We start from the raw sequence: 18,703 nt of genomic DNA on the forward strand, positions 1-18,703 counted from the left end.
GGAAAACGACGAACATTTCGCTTTCCTCAGCGGACATTCAAACTGATTTTTGGGATATAATAGTATGGGCATCGACCTGAAGAATGAATCCTATCAGATGCAGGTAATACACTCATTTATCCGATCTCTATCTCTCCTAATATCATGATACTGTACTCTACATATCAAGCTTCAATGAAGCGACTCAACGTTCCAGTTCAGTTCTAAAGTGACGTTTTATAATTAGTAATGGAAACTTTGGCTCAAAACACGGCTTCAATGTGCTTATTGCTTTTATAAAACAGTTACTCCACAAACATATTTATTTTAATATTAATTTTATTCATAAAATAAACACCAGCAACAAAAAATAACGTTGTAACACATGTAATCCTCCGCCAAGCAATGTAGTTCCAAAGAGGTTGCCAAGCAACACATGCAGCAAAGCATCACAAACGGCAGTTGCGCAGTAATACTAATGTAATGCGGTCACAGGTGTGTGTCTGATGAGTAATTTACAACGGTTTCGAACGCGGTTCAACCAATCAGAATCAAGGACCGGAACTTTCCTTTTTTAAAGTCAAACTGTCAACTTGAGATTTGAATCGATGGCGGAAGAAAGTAGTTCTGCAAAAAAGAGGGTTTTTAAAGACACTCCATTGTTGTTTCTTATTTATTTACTCATGTGTGCCTAACTGTTGTATGAACGCAATATCAGCGTGAGATATGGCTTTATATCAGTGATTACATACAGCCGAATCACAGCCGTGCTGATATACAGCCATATCGCACCGCTACTCGTGTGATATTGCTCGTGTCAATCAATCAAAACTTTATTACAGACTCAGTCCAATTTTTTAAACACACCCAACATATAAAACAACAATAATATTGAATTAAAGATTCAAAGTTAAGAGACGTCTGGAACACAGGGATCAGGTTGTCACAGGACTGAATGTGTTAATGTTTCGAGAGGAAAATGAGTGACAGGAGAGAGTAGAAGGTCAAACCTGCGAAATCACACATATGTGATTCATCTGCGCTCAGGACTAAACAGTGCAAACGCTGCTCAGTATTCAGAGCTGCACAAACTCTAATCTAATCCATACTGTTTATGCACACGCATGACAACAAAAGAACAATCTCATAAATAACACCTGGAGAAATCAGACGTGCTTCAGGAGCATGAACTGTAAATGAGCAGGATAATAAACTCATCAGTAATGATGCAAACGAGGTTCAGTCACCTTATTTAAACCGGTTCTGCAACAACAAACATAATTGTCATAATGAAACTCGGCACGTACAGTAAGTTATTGATCATTGTTTATAATAAGACTTCGAAATCAGCGACAGGTTTTAAAGAAGCTCAATTATTCCCTGAGAACATCATGTACTTTTTTTCTGAATAGACTTTGGCTTTGCTTCAAATTTTTATGACACATCATCAGAATACATAACGCTGTAGAAAACAGTGGCCTGCATCAAAGTTTATTATTTACTCCATTATGATCTCGCGTTCATGAAGAAAACATCTGCATACTTGCTGTGAAGAAAATATCTGGATATTTATGTTGAGAATCGATCAGTTAAGGGATGCATATGTATCAGTGATATTAAATATATATATTTCAAATTATGTTGGATATTTTAAATGCACACTTTCTTCTTCAGTATTTCTGTCTTGTTTTCCAGCACAAACATTTAATTTGGTGCTCTTCGTGTGAAATTAATGTTTATTTAAGTTTGATAATTTAATATTTTGTATTTTTAGGGGATTTTATGGTGCTAAATTATATTTACGCTGTACTTATAATCCATTTATTCACTTTTTTGAGTATAATAGAACTATCTTGAACGCTTAAGAGCGACAGACTGAGGTTTGATCTCTTCTCAAAGACGACACTTGGCAGATTATTCCTGAAGTGAGAAAAGTTTTAAAAAGAGATCTTTAAAAAAGTTACAGAATTTCAAGTTTAATGTTGCAAAAATGCTATTTTATGAAATATATAATTTTTATATGAAATATATATTTTCAAAAACATGTTTTACTCTAAAACGGTGAGAAAATCAAAGCCATAAATCTAAACAAGTTATGTTAAAATGTGAGTGTGATATCTCAGTAAATGAGCTTTCAGTGTGTGTGTGTGTGTGTGTGTGTGTGTGTGTGTGTGTATGTGTGTGTGTGTGTGTGAGTGTGTGGCTGCAGTACCAAACGCTTCCACTAGAGGAAACTCCACATTTCTGACCGCGAGGACCACAAGTGTGGCTATTGTTTTCAGGACCATTGGATCATGTCCATGATTTATTTGTGTGTTCACATAGCAAGTGCCAAAACCTTTACCAAGTTTCGTACCATTCCGATGAGAAGAAAAAAAAGTAAAACTTTTCGGTCAAAAATGACCGAAGACATTTAGATGTGACACAGTGTGTGTCCTTCAGGTGTGTGTGATTGTGCGGAGGACAGAAAGTTTAGCATCACAATAGATGGCAGAGGTCAGAGCTGTTCATTCGCACACAAAGAGAGTTCAGCCTTGAGTCGCTGTATTAAACTCAGCTGCGCTTCAATAACACTGAACACACACACACACACACACACTCTGAACTCAAGGATCCTTCATTCTGTCCTGCAGAAAACAGCCTGAGAACACGACCACTCAGAGTCTCTTCTGCTCACACGGCTGCGTTTATTTGATCAAAAATACAGTAAAAACAGTGAAATATTATTATAATGTGAATCATCAGTTCTCTATGTGAATATACAGTAAAGTGTAATTTATTCCTGTGATCAAAGCATCATTACTCCAGTCTTCAGTGTCACATGATCCTCCAGAAATCAGTGTAATATGATGATCTGATGCTCAAGACACATTTATGATTATTATCAGTGTTGAGAACAGTGATGCATTTTATATTTTAGGATTCTTTGATGAATAGAAAGATCAAAAGAACTGAATTTATATGAAATAGAATGTTTTGTAATATGTCTTTACTGTCACTTTTGATCAATTTAATGCGTCGATGAATTAAATGTTAAAAGAAATCTTACAGATCACAAACTTTTAAACAGTAGTGTACATTAAAACAGGTTATCTAAAATAAATGTAATATATATATATATATATAGACATATATTCATATTGATATATAGTCGCAAGGACGCATTACATTGATCAAAAGCGACTTTCTATTAATCAAAGACTTGAGGAAATAAAATGTATCAGTTTCCGCAAAAAAAAATTTTCAACATTGATAATATCATAAATGTTTCTTCTTTCTGAAGACTGAAAATTCAGCTTTGTTCACATTACATTTTACTGTATATTCACACAGAAAACAGCTGATTTACATTATAATAATATTTAATAAAATGTACTGTATTTTTCATCAAATAAACACTCTAACTGACCCCAAACTTTTGAATGATATTGTATATAAACAATACTTTTTCACATTTAATGTATTTTAGATACACAATATTAACATACATACTAGGGCTGCATAACGATTAATCGCTTGCAGAATAAAAGTTTTTATTTACATCATATATGTGTGTGTGTACTGTGTATAATAATTATGTATATATAAATATACAAACATGCATGTATACTTTTCAGAAATAAATCTATTTATATATTAAGTATTTATAATTATATATAATATAAATTATATTTAAATATAAAAATGTATATAAACATGTAAATATTTTTTTAATATATACATGCATGTGTGTATTTATAAATACACAATTATTTTACACAGTACACACACACATATGTAAACAAAAACTTTTATTCTGCAAACGATAAGTTGTGATTAATCGATTCGTTATGCATTCCTAATTCATATTACCAGCCGTTATTAATAACAAATTCCTTTTCTTTTTCAAAATGTTTTAATGAAAATTATACACACAATCTGCAAAGAAATAAGCTCCAGATGAATGTGCAGGTGTGTTTCAGTGATGCACCCGTGTGACGTCGCCGGCAGATGCAGATGTGCCACATGTGGGACACGTGACCCTCCGGGAGTCACACGGCTTCTGCCGCAGACACGGGCCGCACGCGAGGTGAGCGCAGGGCAGAGCGTACGACGGGACGCTGGAGGAATACACCGACAGCGGACACGAGCAGAACACACACGTGTGCGGCCCTGGACAACAGAGAAGTGGAGGAGTTTATCGGCAAAGTCACGGTGAATACGGCAAACATGTGCTTATGATGTCAGGAACACTCACTGAAGCAAGCTGGCAAACAGAGAACATCATCACATGACCATCAACATAAAAATCCCCCGTAGTCAATCATTTTATCCCTTAAAACTCATCTTTGATCAACAAAATAACATAAGAGTTCAACGCCATAGATTTCAACGGAGAGAAGTGAAGTCCATTAGAAGCATCACTTCCTGATCGCCAGGCGAACTGCGCAGACTCAAACTGAGCTTGATGACGTGAGCCTGTCTGACAGCTGTCAGTCTTCTAGTGGCTGTGCCGAGAGAAATCTGAATCATTCCCTTCCGAATCTCTCAGAGACGGAGAGCGTGAGCATTAGCTGTCCATGAGCTAGCAGCGGGAGCAACTTTATCACTCTCTATGTGCTTCTCCCTTGACCTCATGCTCCACGTCCCCCGATCGCCTGTGAGCTTCTCTGCCTGTCCATACGGTAATTTCTCTACAGTGCGACAGAGAGTCGAGTGGTTATGACGCAATTGTTAGCCTATTTTTACACAAACTGCTTCTACGTGGCCATAACGTAAGATACAAGGTAAAGGAGCCTTTTATACATTGTCGAGTTTCTTTAGAAGTAAATAATGGACAAATGGAGTCTCTAAACGCCTCAGATGTGAAGTTATTCGCTGTCAAAGTGACGCCAGAATGAATGGGAGTCAATGGAATGCTAACAGCAGGAGATGCTCTGCTAATCAATGGCGGCGCCCGGGGAAGCTTCGGTTTCCGGCGGATGGATTACCCGCTTGATTCGGACAGTAATTAAATCAACTTTGGTGTTCGTCCGGGGATTTTTACGCGGGTGGCGGGAAAAATCGCAGACATTTTGGATTCGAACGTCAATAAAAAAAAATAATCAGACCCTGTAAATGCTGAAAATACCGTACGACCCCATGAGAAACAATAACCGTCCGAATAGGGCCATTGTTATTTTCCTGTTTATTACAGTGAAGCTGCTTTGGGTTCCCACGCCTCGGTAACTTCAAATACAAGGACCTTTCAAGAACTTTCCAGGTCCAATACCCTCAAATTCAAGGACTTAGGCCGTGTGTCCACCAAAGCCTTTTTAGCCAGCTGAAAACGCCGAGCTATGTGCGCTTGAGCGTTTTGGCGGCGCAGTTTTTTTTTTCAGTTGCGACGCTTCGTTGCTATGATACAGAATATCCGTTGGCCGGTGTGGTATTAGTCCCGCCCCTCCTCCACTGTGATTGGACGGTTGGGTAAAAAGTGACAGTGATGAGCGCTGCGTTTTACCCAAAGTTGAACATTCTTGGCGACCTGTAAAAAACGCCAAACGCTCAGCGCTTCAGCATGAAAAAGACGCTCAGCGCTTCGTTACGCTCCTGCCGTTTTAAAAACGCGGCGTTCCCATTGAAAAAAATTGAAAAAACGCTTTGGTGGACACACGGCCTTATTGTGTCCAACAACAAACGTTGAGGTTCTCAATCGTAGTAGTTTCGTGCGTGCGTGAACGCCATGGCGACGTACGACACAAAGTACCTGACGCGGGAAACGCTTAACGTAACGTGTAAATAAGCGGGAAACACTTTACGAAGTGCAACTAACAATAATCAAGCAAGCTAGTGCGCATTATAGGCCACGAAGTGTTGGAGAAATAACACATTAGCGGACCGTAGGGAATATGGAATTTTTTCCAGAAATAAATTCAAGCACTTTCAAGGACCGGTATCTGAGTGTGCTTATTTTCTAAAACTTTCCAGGGCCTTTTTTTTCAGATTCACAAACTTTCAAGGACCCGTGGGAACCCTGTTTGAAACAATCTGTACTGTATGAACCACTATATATATATATCCATATCTCAGTCTCGTACCAGTGGAAGCGTCCACACGGGACGAGGTTTTGCTGGGTGAAGTGAACACTGGTAACCCGTGAAGAGCAGCGTTCAGCGCCTGATCTAAACTGTCTGCTAACCGCCGCTCATGCGAGTCCGACTCTGAAACACAAGGAGAAATACATCAGAACATGAACGTGAGGAAAACATGCATCAGAAACCAATGCTGCAAACATTTTTGGGGGGATTTAAAGTCCCTTCTTCCCTATTGTGTCGTATATCGAGTGAAACGCTTCAGGAACGAGAACAAGTGTGGGCGGGGCTTGATTTAGTCAGTGTGGAATTGATTGGATGGTTGTGGTTTGCTATTGGCTGATCTCAGGTGAGTGACAGGTTGCCCCGCCCACATCATCAGAGAAGAGATGCTGCAAGAGGGAGTTATTCTGATTCAAGATAATCAGGGACATGAATTTAACACAATAATGATGATAAATCGTTTAGATAAACACTGCAATATTGCATTCAAAATTTTTTATCTTGAGTCGATTCCAAAATATTTGGTGGATTCTGTGAACAGTAAAGCCCCGCCTCCTTTGCTCTGATTGGCCATGTCAATCATTTTGACATTGATGAGCACAGAGACAAAAAATTAGCTATTTAGACTGTCATCCTAATAATACAGAGAGTTGTGCGTAATGGAGTGCAGTAATTAATGAAACAACTTGATTATTCAGAGGAATCCGTCCTTCTCAGTGTTTATGGTTGTCCTGATCCTGTCAGAAACAGTGTGTGTCCTAATCAAGCGGCAACCATCCGGTCTCTCTCATGAACCCCAATCGGAAGTGACTTAAACTGCAGTTCATCAACTGGCCACTAGAGACAGGCTGCAAAAGAGAGTCAATCCCATAAACCCCCATGTTAAAAAAATGTGTTTACAGCCTGGTGCAAAATAGTGTTGTCGGTACTGAAATGTAAAAAATGTGAGGCTTTGAGCGGGATCGTAAACGCCTCTGATTGGGCATTATGTTCACGAGCTCATCAAATATGTCTGTGATTGGCTACAATGAACAGCGCTTTAAAAACATGTTGTAAATCTACATCAATGACGCTCTTCAGCGAACGCTTACACAGATACACACTTTTTTAAAACGCCTCCGTGCATTGATCAGTGTAGCCAATCACAGACATATCCGATGAGCTCGTGAACACAATGGCCAATCAGAGGCGTTTACAATCACGCTCAACGAGTCACATTGGGGGGGGGGGGGTAAATTTTACCCCAATTTTTTTTTAATAACTCATCCGTTTAAATTATATTAAGCCTTAAAGGAACACTCCACTGTTTTTGGAAATAGGCTCATTCTCCATCTCCCCGAGAGTTAAACAGTTTTACCATTTTCTAATCCATTCAGCCGATCTCCGGGTCTGGCGGTAGCACTTTTAGCATAGCTTAGCTTAGCATAGATCATTGAATCTGATTAGACCGTTAGCATCTCTCTCAAAAAAAATGACCAAAGAGTTTAGATACTTTTCCTATTTAAAACTCGACTCTTCTGTAGTTACATCGTGTACTAAGACCGACAGAACATGAAAAGTTGCGATTTTCTAGGCCGATATGACCGAGCGGGACTATATTCAGGCGCTGCGTAATATCATTGCGACGGCTGGTACGGCAGCAGTTCCTTGATTATTACGCAGGAATGAGAGTATAGTTCCTTATTTTCTGTCGGTCTTAGTACACGATGTAACTACAGAAGAGTCGAGTTTTAAATAGGAAAAGTATCTAAACTCTTTGGTCATTTTTTTTGAGAGAGATGCTAACGGTCTAATCAATTCAATGATCTATGCTAAGCTAAGCTATGCTAAAAGTGCTACCGCCAGACCCGGAGATCGGCTGAAGGGATTAGAAAACGGTAAAACTGTTTAACTCTCGGGAGATGGAGAATGAGCCAATTTCCAAAAAAAGTGGAGTGTTCCTTTAAGTTCTGCATAATTAAGGGAGTGGCCATTTGAGTGACAGGTGGATTGCCGCTGATATCACTACTAGCCGTTTGTCTGCTGTGAGATAGCGTCACCTCAGCTAATCTGCCTCGCTGCACTTTTACGTTTATCCGCGAGTGACGCGCTAACAAGATGGCGACGCCCGGCTCCGCCCACTTTGGGCTTCAAGATAGCGATTTTACAATCTATGTATTCATCTACATAGTGCAGAGTATCAGTGAGTTGTATGATTTGTGACATTCAAACCTGAGTGAGTTGGGAGAGTTTTCCTCAACGGAGAACGCCCAGGATCAGCGCTAGTGGAGGGAAAGCTGGAGTCGTACTTCCTTTTAGCAGAACGGCTCGGAGTCGATCCTGAAACGGATCCATGAAATCTTAACGTTTCTGTGTTTCTACTGGAGTCTGTGACGGTTTTAACCTCTGCAAGTCTTGACGGTTGTGGTTTAGCTACTGGATTGTTCCGGCTCCCGACTCCTGTGCATCCCGTCTGCAGAGCCAAGCGGTCAATACGGGTTTTTAAGAGAGGATTCGGAAGAGGTTTTGAACTTTGGGAAAAAGGAACGCCGGTAAACGGGTCGTTGGGAAGACGACCCCACGTCGCTTCTCTCTTCCAATACTCCTCTAAAGTGCTGTTATCAATGATCACTCCGCTAGGCAGGATCATCGGGAGAACCATGAGTTCTTGTGTAAGCGGATCTAGGAATTCCTCTGGGATTGGGATATCGGTAGCGATATTCCCACTTGGTTTGGGAGGAACTCCAATCGTATGGCTTGTGCGTTTAACGCTGTTTAGATGTGCGTCCAGAATTTTTTCAAGTTCAAAAGCTGGACAGGATCGGGAAGGAGATGCCCAAACGGACAGGGATTTGATTCCCAACACACAGCCTTTGCTGAAGGGAACGCTGATTCTGAGATGAGCGACGGATACGAGTGATCCGCGACTCCAAAGATTTTCCGCTTTAGCTTCGGATTCCGGCGCAGGAGGAAGATCGGGAAACGGATCGCGCGGTCTGAACCCGGGATTTAGGAAACACACTCGGAGCTCCTCTTGTAAATCGCTCCGAGACACGAGCTGGAAACGAACGCCGTCTCGATCCGAACAGACTAGGATCTCAATCCTACAGGAGCTTCGGCCCGGATCGGTTCCCGAGGGAAAGAGCTCGAGGTCGAGTCGACACAGATCCACACACACCGGGAAGCTCAGCGTCACGTGGACGGGAGGACGGAGGAAATACTCGAGCTTGAAGCCGCGCCGGCGCGCGATCGGGTCTCCGGAGAGGAGGTTGGAGACGTCGTGTCCGTCGGCACACAGCTGTGGGAGAAGACCACACACAGGGAGAGGTTGAAGGACACACACACACACACACGTCATATGTATTCTTGGTACAGAACATTGGAAGGTCAGTTGAGACGCACACAAGACTCTCGTCTGTCGAGACACAAAGAGACAATGCAGAGCTTTATTACTCGTGATGATTTCAGAGGTGTTTTAAAAGGAAAGTTGGATAATGTCATTATTTAGACACTCTCACACACTCACACACAGTCTCTCTCTCACACTCACTCACACACACACACACACACACACACACACAGTCTCTCTCTCTCACACACTCACTCACACACACACTCACACACAGTCTCTCTCTCTCTCAAACACTCACTCACACACTCACTCACACACAGTCTCTCTCTCTCACACACAGTCTCTCTCTCTCACACACTCACTCACACACACACTCACACACAGTCTCTCTCTCTCTCAAACACTCACTCACACACTCACTCACACACAGTCTCTCTCTCTCACACACAGTCTCTCTCTCTCACACACTCACTCACACACACACTCACACACAGTCTCTCTCTCTCTCAAACACTCACTCACACACTCACTCACACACAGTCTCTCTCTCTCACACACAGTCTCTCTCTCTCACACACTCACTCACACACACACACACACACACAGTCTCTCTCACACACTCACAGTCTCTCTCTCTCACACACTCACACACACACTCACACACAGTCTCTCTCTCTCTCAAACACTCACTCACACACAGTCTCTCTCTCTCACACACAGTCTCTCTCTCTCACACACTCACTCACACACACACACACACACACACAGTCTCTCACACACTCACACACAGTCTCTCTCTCACTCACTCACACACACACAGTCTCTCTCTCTCACACACTCACTCACACACAGTCTCTCTCTCTCTCAAACACTCACTCACACACTCACTCACACACAGTCTCTCTCTCTCACACACTCACTCACACACACACACACACACACACAGTCTCTCTCTCACTCACACACAGTCTCTCTCACACACACACACTCTCTCTCTCTCTCTCACACACACAATTATATATTAATAAAATGTTTGTGTGACATTCAGCAGACACCTCACTATCCGCTAGCTGCCTGTCCCCTGAACACACTGTAAAGAAACGTGTTTGCGCGCCAATCAGAACAGTGTGTGGGCGGAGTCTCACGGCGAGTGCACAGCTAATCAGAACAGTGTGTGGGCGGAGTCTCACGGCGAGTGCACAGCTAATCAGAACAGCATGTGGGCGGAGTCTCGCGGCAAGTGCACAGCCAATCAGAACAGTGTGTGGGCGGAGTCTCGTGGCGAGTGCACAGCCAATCAGAACAGCATGTGGGCGGAGTCTCGCGGCAAGTGCACAGCCAATCAGAACAGTGTGTGGGCGGAGTCTCACGGCGAGTGCACAGCTAATCAGAACAGCATGTGGGCGGAGTCTCGCGGCAAGTGCACAGCCAATCAGAACAGTGTGTGGGCGGAGTCTCGTGGCGAGTGCACAGCCAATCAGAACAGCATGTGGGCGGAGTCTCGCGGCAAGTGCACAGCCAATCAGAACAGCATGTGGGCGGAGTCTCGCGGCAAGTGCACGGCACCAGAGAGTAATCCTGACGGCACTCACAAGATAATGGATAAGTACATAATCAAACTCACAAATATTGCACCATTTAAACATTATTCAAATACATACTGAGTTACTAAAACAATCTTTGTCAAAGAATACACTTGTCTGTTCACAGTTTGAACATTCTTGTTTACATTTGTTTAACTTCAAGATCTGAGGAGAATTATCCAGTGTTGCTTTTACAGCTACAAAGCTGGAGCATTAATGATATTCAAAGTCACATGACACGCTTTAACATTAAATAAAGCATATAAACAGCTCCTGAGGTTATCAGTGCCACACTTTGTGTTTGTTGTTCCAGCGCGACGTCGCAGAAACATAAAAACCTACAATAGAGTCGTCGCGTGTCGCCGGCGCGGCTGGTTAGGACAAAACTCTGATTAACATGGAAAAGAGGCGTTTACCGCGTTTTGTTAGGACACGCTGTTTCTGGATTCAGTCATGAATGTGTGTGTGTGTGTGTGTGTGTGTGTGTGTGTGTGTTAGTTGTACCTTGTTGCATTGAGCGGAGGTGTGGAAGTGTGGCAAGCACAGGTTGAGCACCATGATGATGATGATCCTGCATCTACAACACTAGAGGAGATAAACACACACAACTGTTTAGGGTCCAAATGATTGGAATGAGCTACAAGTGTTCATCTCAATCTCTGCATTTAAAAAACTACTAGGGAGTGTTTTTATCTCAGCTTGTTTTAAATTAATGTGTGTGTGTGTGTGTGTGGTAATGTATGACTTGCCTGGTGAAATAAATAAAATAAAATCATCAATCATACAGGAACAATACAGGCACTTTCAATAGAGTTACTGATATATACACTTCTGCAAATAATGTACATTATACACACACACAATCAAAGTCACTCAAACATATTCGCACACAGTCACTCAAACACTCACTAACATACAAACACACACACACACACTCAAACAGACTCACTCACTAACATTCTCACACAAACAGTCATTTAAACACTCTCTCTCACTCACACTAACACACATTCTCTCTCACACACACACACACAAACAGACTCACTCACTAACACACACACACACACACACACACACACATTCTCTCTCACACACACAGACTCACTCACACACATTCTCTCTCACACACACACACACACACACAAACAGACTCACTCACACTAACACACAGACTAACACACATTATCTCTCTCACACACACACAGTCACTCACACACACACACACACACATTCTCTCTCACACACACACAGACTCACTCACACACATTCTCTCTCACACACACACACACACACATAAACAGACTCACTAACACACACACACAAACTAACACACATTCTCTCTCACACACACACAGTCACTCACTCACTCACACACACTTAAACACTCACTTACAAACACACACACACACTAACACACTCAGTCACTAACACAAACACACTTAAACAGACTAACACACACACACACACTTAAACAAACACTCACTAACATTCTCACACACAGACTCACTCACTAACACATTTAAACACTCACTTACTAACACACACACAGTCACTAAAACACATTCACACACACACACAAACAAACAGACTCACTAACACACTCACTCACTTACTAACACACACACAGTCACTAAAACACATTCACACACACACACAAACAAACAGACTCACTAACACACTCACTCATTTACTAACACACTCACAGTCACTAAAACACATTCACACACACACAAACAAACAGACTCACTAACACACTCACTCACTTACTAACACACACACAGTCACTAAAACACATTCACACACACACACAAACAAACAGACTCACTAACACACACACTCACTTACTAACACACACACAGTCACTAAAACACTCACACACACACACACACACACACAAACAGACTCACTAACACACTCACTCACTAACACACACACACAGACACACTCACTCACTCACTAACACTCACGAACACAAACACACATACTACATAGTATACAACTGCACAAATTAAGTCAATATTTTAGTGTGACACTACCCTTATCATGTATATGTACCGATGGCAATTTATTTACTACGTGATTAACGATATATCATGGTAAAGAATACGATGGCTTTAAGTAAATAAAAATAGTATTAGCAGCATAACGCACGTTCAAAAAGCTCAAAATAAATAAATATCACTGCATACATTCATTAATACCATCGCATACATTACCTTATTATATTGTGTGTTTGTTACTGATGAAACATGCCGAACGATCGTGCAAGACAGAGTTTAATAGATCGAGAAAACCCTAATAAAGCACATAACAGTCCGAGATTCACACACTTGATTTACGATTTACACTAATGAAAACAAAACTCACCTGCAGGAAAAAACGTCACAGCCACTTCCGGGAGTAAAGAGGCGCGCGCCGCTCATCGCTGCCCCCTGCTGGCGGGAAACGACTTTACAGCGACGAACGCCAGCTGATTTATCTTTTCGGATTGCATTAAATATATATTCAAATAATTAATCGAGTGTTTAATGATTGGATTTAGTCATTTAAATTATTACCACACAATAAAGTAAAAGATAAATTAGGTCGTTTCAAGTTATTTCCGTTTGCGCGCGCTTGTTTGAACTGGAGAGGCGCGCGCGGAAATATCCACAAAACAAACATCACCTCATAAAACTCTTTAAAGTCATTCCTGAATATTCATATTGATTATATTAACGAATTCATAAGAGATCATCTTAAAGAGACAGTCACGGAGAAGAACGTGAGAAGTTAATAAACAAACGGGTCAAAAGACGTTGACAATAACATTACATATTTTATTTTAAAATCGAATCAGAAATATATATATTTTTTTTTTCTAAACGGTTAAACTTTAATTTAGTTATTTATTATATCCTTCAGAAGGTAAGCTATATTTTGTATATATTTCATATTTACGTCAGCAGCTGACGATATAATCTAATATTGTTTTTGTCCCAGAACAGAAAAATATAGGCTAAATATACCTGTCAATCAAAGTAGCATACATGTTGCTTTTTATGGGAAATAGCCTAATAATACACTTTTATCATATTAATCAAACGTCTAAAAAAAGACGATATGGATTGATGTGTTTTTTATTGTGTTTTTGATCGAGAATTTTTACGCAAGTCATTATTACAGTAACATAAATACAAACAATAGAAGTATAAAAACATAGCATTTGTTCTCTAAATCAATTAATTACATCATCAAATCAAATCATTACATCAGAACTACATCGAAAGGAATATGGTTTTTGGGAAATTGTTGATTTGAACCACATGTTACAGAAAAACAAAGCTGAAAAATATCGGCTTTATTAATTCACGATAACCAGAACGATGAAATAACAGTAATTTTCATCTTTTTTTTCGTCAAAATATTCACACGCAATATGTTGGTATACTGGAAATAACGATTTGACACATAAATAACCATCATATCCACAGCCTGTCTGTCTACCCACAACACTGAACATAGCAGCAGCTCTCGGAGAACCTTCCAGAAACACACATGTAGAATTAGTCAAAGCAAGAGCAAAGTTGGCTGTAATCGCACCGAATTAAAAAAATAAAAACGGACAAAAAAAACTTTAATTTTTTTCAAGTAATTCTGCAGGTAGGAGCCCTCTGTGTCTGTGTGTTGTCTAGCGACCCCTGGCGTTCACTTTTAGAAACTGAGACACCAAACCATCACTGAAGCTTCCAGTCCCTTCAAATACACAATAATTAAGACTTCGTACGGTCTCTTCTGCTCACCAAGGATGTGTTTATTTGAGCAAAAATACTGTAAAAATGTGAAATATTATTATAATGTAAATCATCAGTTTTCTATGTGAATATACAGTAAAGTGTAATTTATTCCTGTGATCAAAGCTGAATTTATCATCATTACTCCAGTCTTCAGTGTCACATGATCCTCCAGAAATCAGTGTAATATGATGATCATATTACATTTTATGATTATTATCAGTGTTCATATTTTTTTGTGGAAGCTGTGATTTTTTTTTTATAAGAAGAGATTAAATCAATAGTTTTATTCAGCAAATACACATTAAATGGGTCAAAAGTGACAGTAAAGACATTTATAATGTCACAAAACAAATAAATTCAGTTCTTTTGATTCTTCTATTCATCAAAGAATCCTAAAAAATAAAATGCATCACTGTTCTCAACACTGATAATATTCATAAATGTGTCTTGATCATCAGATCATCATATTACACTGATTTCTGGAGGATCATGTGACACTGAAGACTGGAGTAATGATGATAAACTCAGCTTTGATCACAGGAATAAATTACACTTTACTGTATATTCACATAGAAAATAATATTTCACATTTTTACTGTATATTTATGATCAAATAACATTTAAAAAACAATAAAAATCTTAATTATTCCAAACTTTTCAGCAAAGAGGTGGACAAATGTGTGCATCTCTTTTTGATTCATAACTGTATTTGTTGTTCTGCAGTGCGTCCGGGTCTCTGTTGTGCAGACGTCATGTTTAAATCTCCGTGGACTCGATGCGCTCCAGTCGGGACGGGTGTGTGTTGTTTTGTGGACACCGTGATACATTCCCATTCAAAAGTTTGAAGTAAGTGAGATTTTTTTTTTTTTTTTAATAAAAATAATAATTAAATCAATACTTTTATTCATCATGGACGCATTAAATTGATCAAAAATGACAGTAAAGACATAAATATTGTTACAAAAGATTCTATTTCAAATTATTTTAAACTTTCTGTTCATCAAAGAATCCTGAAAAATAAAAAGCATCACGGTTTACACAAAGACATAAACACTGATAATAATAATAAATGTGTCTTGAGGATTAAATCATCATATTATTCTGATTTCTGAAGAATCATGTGCAACTGAAGACTGAAAATTCATCTTTGATCACTGGGATAAGTTACTCTTTACTATATATTCACATAGAAAACATGATTTAAATCATATTTCACTTTTTTTACTGTATTTTTTTATCAGATAAATGCAGCATGGTGAGTTTTCACTGCAAAAAAAAGCTTTTCTTTTTTAACATTTTTGTCTTGTTTCCAGTCCAAATATCAAACATTTCTTAAATCAAGATCCATTTACTAAAGTAGTAAAATGACAAGATATTAAGTCTTGTTTTTTGGGGAAATAATAAAAAATTAAGTGAGTTTTTGCTTAAAACAAGCAAAATTATCGGCCAATGGGGTCAGAAAAATAATATTGTTTCTCTTTGAATTAAGATTATTTTTCTGACCCCATTTGGCAGATAAATTAGCTTTCAAGCATCAACTCACTTAATTTTTATTTATTTCCCCAAAAAACAAGACATAATATCTCATGGCATTTTACTAATCTAGTAAATGCATCTTGATTTAAGATTTTTTAGATATTTGGTTCAGAAACAAGACAAAAATATCAAGTAAGAAAAGCATTTTTTGCAGTGTTCAAAAAACATTTAAAAATCGTACTTATTTCAAACTTTTAGTTTATTTCATATTATTCTGATGACCAGGAAAGAGATGGAAAAATGTGTCTTTTGATTCATATTTGTTGTTCTTTTGCACAGAGGTCGATTGTCTCTGATAAACTACAGTATAATAATATTTCACTATTACTGTATTTTTGATCAGATAAACGCAGCCTTGGTGAGTTTTCAAAAACATAAAAAATCTGAATTATTCCAAACTTTTGACCGATGGTTTATAGAACCCCTTTCAGCAGAAAAATGTGCATCTTTTGATTCATAACTGCATTTGTCGCTCTTTCCGCTCGGGTCTCGTGAGTGCGTCCGGGTCTCTGTCGCACAGACGTCGATTGTCTCTGATAAAAGTTCTAAATCTCCGTGGACTCGATGCGCTCCAGTCGGGACGGCCCGGGCCACGGCGGCGCCAGCTGATGCAGAGCCGGAGTTTTGGGATCGCCGGGAGCGGGAGTGCCGGGCGCCGGGACGGGGATCGAGAGGGAATCGGAGCCGAGCTGCCCGACCCGCTCCTCCAGCGCCTGGTTCCTCTGCAGCGTCTCCACGTAGCTGATCTGCAGCTGGGCCTGGTACTTCAGCACACGCTCCTTCTCGTCCTGCCAGGTGTGTCTCTCCTGAGCGAAGGTGAGCGCCTGCCTCTCGCGCTGCTGCCGCTCCAGGTGTAGTTCTCCCGTCAGGCGCTCCAGCTGACGGCGTAGGTCCGCCTCCTGGCGCTGAGCTTTAGCCTCGTCGCTCTGCAGGCTGAGGAACGAGTCCACGGTGGCGCTGAGGGGTTCGGGCGTTCGGGGCGAGTGAAGGCCGGCCCACGGTAAGCTGACCGCGCTCCTGCAGCTGAGCTCGTTTAGGGCCCGTTTGAGGCCCAGAACCTCGGCTTCGAACACCACCAGCTTGTCACGCAACATCGACACCTGCACAGACGGCAAAACATACCAGTGGAATCAACATAAGGCTGCGTTTATTTAATCTAAAAATACAGTAAAAATGTGTTTCTATGTGAAAATACAGTTTCTATGTAAATATAAAGTATTTATTCCTGTGATCAAAGCATTAAATTGATCAAAATCAAGTGGAATTGATTACGAGTGCAATTAACATATGGCTGCATTTATTTGATCAAAAATACAGTAAAAATTTATATATGAAGATATGAGTTAGGGATGCACCAATACGGAAATTTTGGCCGATACCGATACTCCTTTATATTTGAAAGCAAATAACCGATATATTGGTCAATAAATCTACATTTTGCCCGATACCGATAACCAATAATTATTCATATTTGAAAACTGATAACCGATATATCGGGCGATAAATCTAAATTTGTATATAATTTTTGAGATTCTGGTTACAAAAACAAAAGTCTCACAATTAAAACCGACGCCGTCGGTGTATGAATGAGTGAATGTGAGGCAAAATGTAAAGCGCTTTGGTGGCCATTGGGTCTGTGAAAGCGCTATATAAATGCAGTCCATTTAAAAGCCACATTCCAAACACAATTATAACATTCTCATTATAATGTTATGTAGCCGATATGACACGTTGCACTTTACTGTATTTTCCTTTTTTGAAGTGATTCCAATCATATTTCAAGCAATTCATAACCATCATGATGAACAGCGCATCTGAAGAGTCTCAGCTGGAGGAAATAATACATTATTTATCGGCTTTAATATATCTGCCAAATATTCTTGGCCGATACCGATATAGTGACCGATATATTGTGCATCCCTATATATTATCCTAACATTGTAATATCTTTCTTATATTGTAATAATAATTGTATATAGTACAATAATATTGAATATCGTATCATGAGTTCAGTATCGTGATATGTATCGAATGGTGACATGAGGGTATCGGTACACCCTTATTACACTTTATATCAGTTATAACAGTGTATATGTGACACTGGACCACAAAACCAGTCACATGGGTCTATTTTTTAAATTGAGATTTACACACCATTGATGTGTGGTTTGTTATGATAGGACAATATTTGGCCGAGATACAACTATTGAAAATCTGGAATCTGAGGGTGCAAAAAACCCTCAGAAAAAAAATTTAATACATGTTTTATATATTTACAGTAGGAATTTACAAAATATTTTCATGGAACATGATCTTAATATCCTCATGATTTTTGGCATGAAAGAAAAATGGATAATTTTGATCCACACAATGTATAGTTGCTATTGCCACAGATATACCCGTGCGGCTCCAGACTGGGTTTGGGATCCAGGGTCAGATATG

At 39.8% G+C, this 18,703-nt stretch overlaps 2 protein-coding genes and 1 long non-coding RNA gene across 4 annotated transcripts in view; 1 reads left to right on the forward strand and 2 right to left on the reverse strand.

Annotated features, from left to right (window-relative positions):
• LOC307011195 overlaps positions 1-18,703 on the forward strand; it is a 24,631-nt gene continuing 5,928 nt past the window's right edge. Inside the window, exons 1-2 of the long non-coding RNA XR_013800370.1 lie at positions 1-103; positions 15,449-15,571. This is a non-coding gene — a long non-coding RNA (uncharacterized lncRNA). The remainder of the gene's footprint in view (positions 104-15,448; positions 15,572-18,703) is intronic.
• ubox5 (U-box domain containing 5) lies at positions 3,696-13,343 on the reverse strand. Of its 2 annotated transcripts, none has more exons than XM_079636578.1 (5): positions 13,166-13,343; positions 11,454-11,534; positions 8,247-9,312; positions 6,039-6,161; positions 3,696-4,131 (listed from the first exon to the last, which is right to left on the reverse strand). In XM_079636578.1, exons 2-5 carry the CDS (start codon positions 11,505-11,507, stop codon positions 3,938-3,940), a joined length of 1,437 nt encoding a protein of 478 aa, XP_079492704.1. In that variant the 5' UTR covers positions 11,508-11,534; positions 13,166-13,343; the 3' UTR covers positions 3,696-3,937. The 2 variants fall into 2 exon arrangements, with proteins under 2 accessions (XP_079492704.1, XP_079492703.1); XM_079636577.1 differs by having other exon boundaries at positions 3,736-4,131; positions 8,247-9,429; positions 13,166-13,331.
• lzts3b (leucine zipper, putative tumor suppressor family member 3b) overlaps positions 16,417-18,703 on the reverse strand; it is a 15,721-nt gene continuing 13,434 nt past the window's right edge. The window contains exon 6 of the mRNA XM_079636576.1: positions 16,417-17,361. Within this exon, the coding sequence (XP_079492702.1) occupies positions 16,807-17,361 (555 nt within the window). The 3' untranslated portion in view covers positions 16,417-16,806. The remainder of the gene's footprint in view (positions 17,362-18,703) is intronic.

Source organism: Phoxinus phoxinus (genome assembly GCF_949152265.1).
Source record: "Phoxinus phoxinus genome assembly, chromosome: 15".
NCBI classification, from domain to species: Eukaryota; Metazoa; Chordata; class Actinopteri; order Cypriniformes; family Leuciscidae; genus Phoxinus; species Phoxinus phoxinus.

Coding starts and splice junctions, on each gene's coding strand:
- ubox5 (XM_079636577.1), bottom strand. CDS start 11,507: ATGGTGCTCAACCTGTGCTTGCCACACTTCCACACCTCCGCTCAATGC. Junction 6,162..8,246: donor AACTCTCCCAACTCACTCAG/GTTTGAATGTCA, acceptor CTTGTGTTTCAG/AGTCGGACTCGCATGAGCGG. Junction 4,132..6,038: donor CCGTGTGGACGCTTCCACTG/GTACGAGACTGA, acceptor TCTGTTGTCCAG/GGCCGCACACGTGTGTGTTC.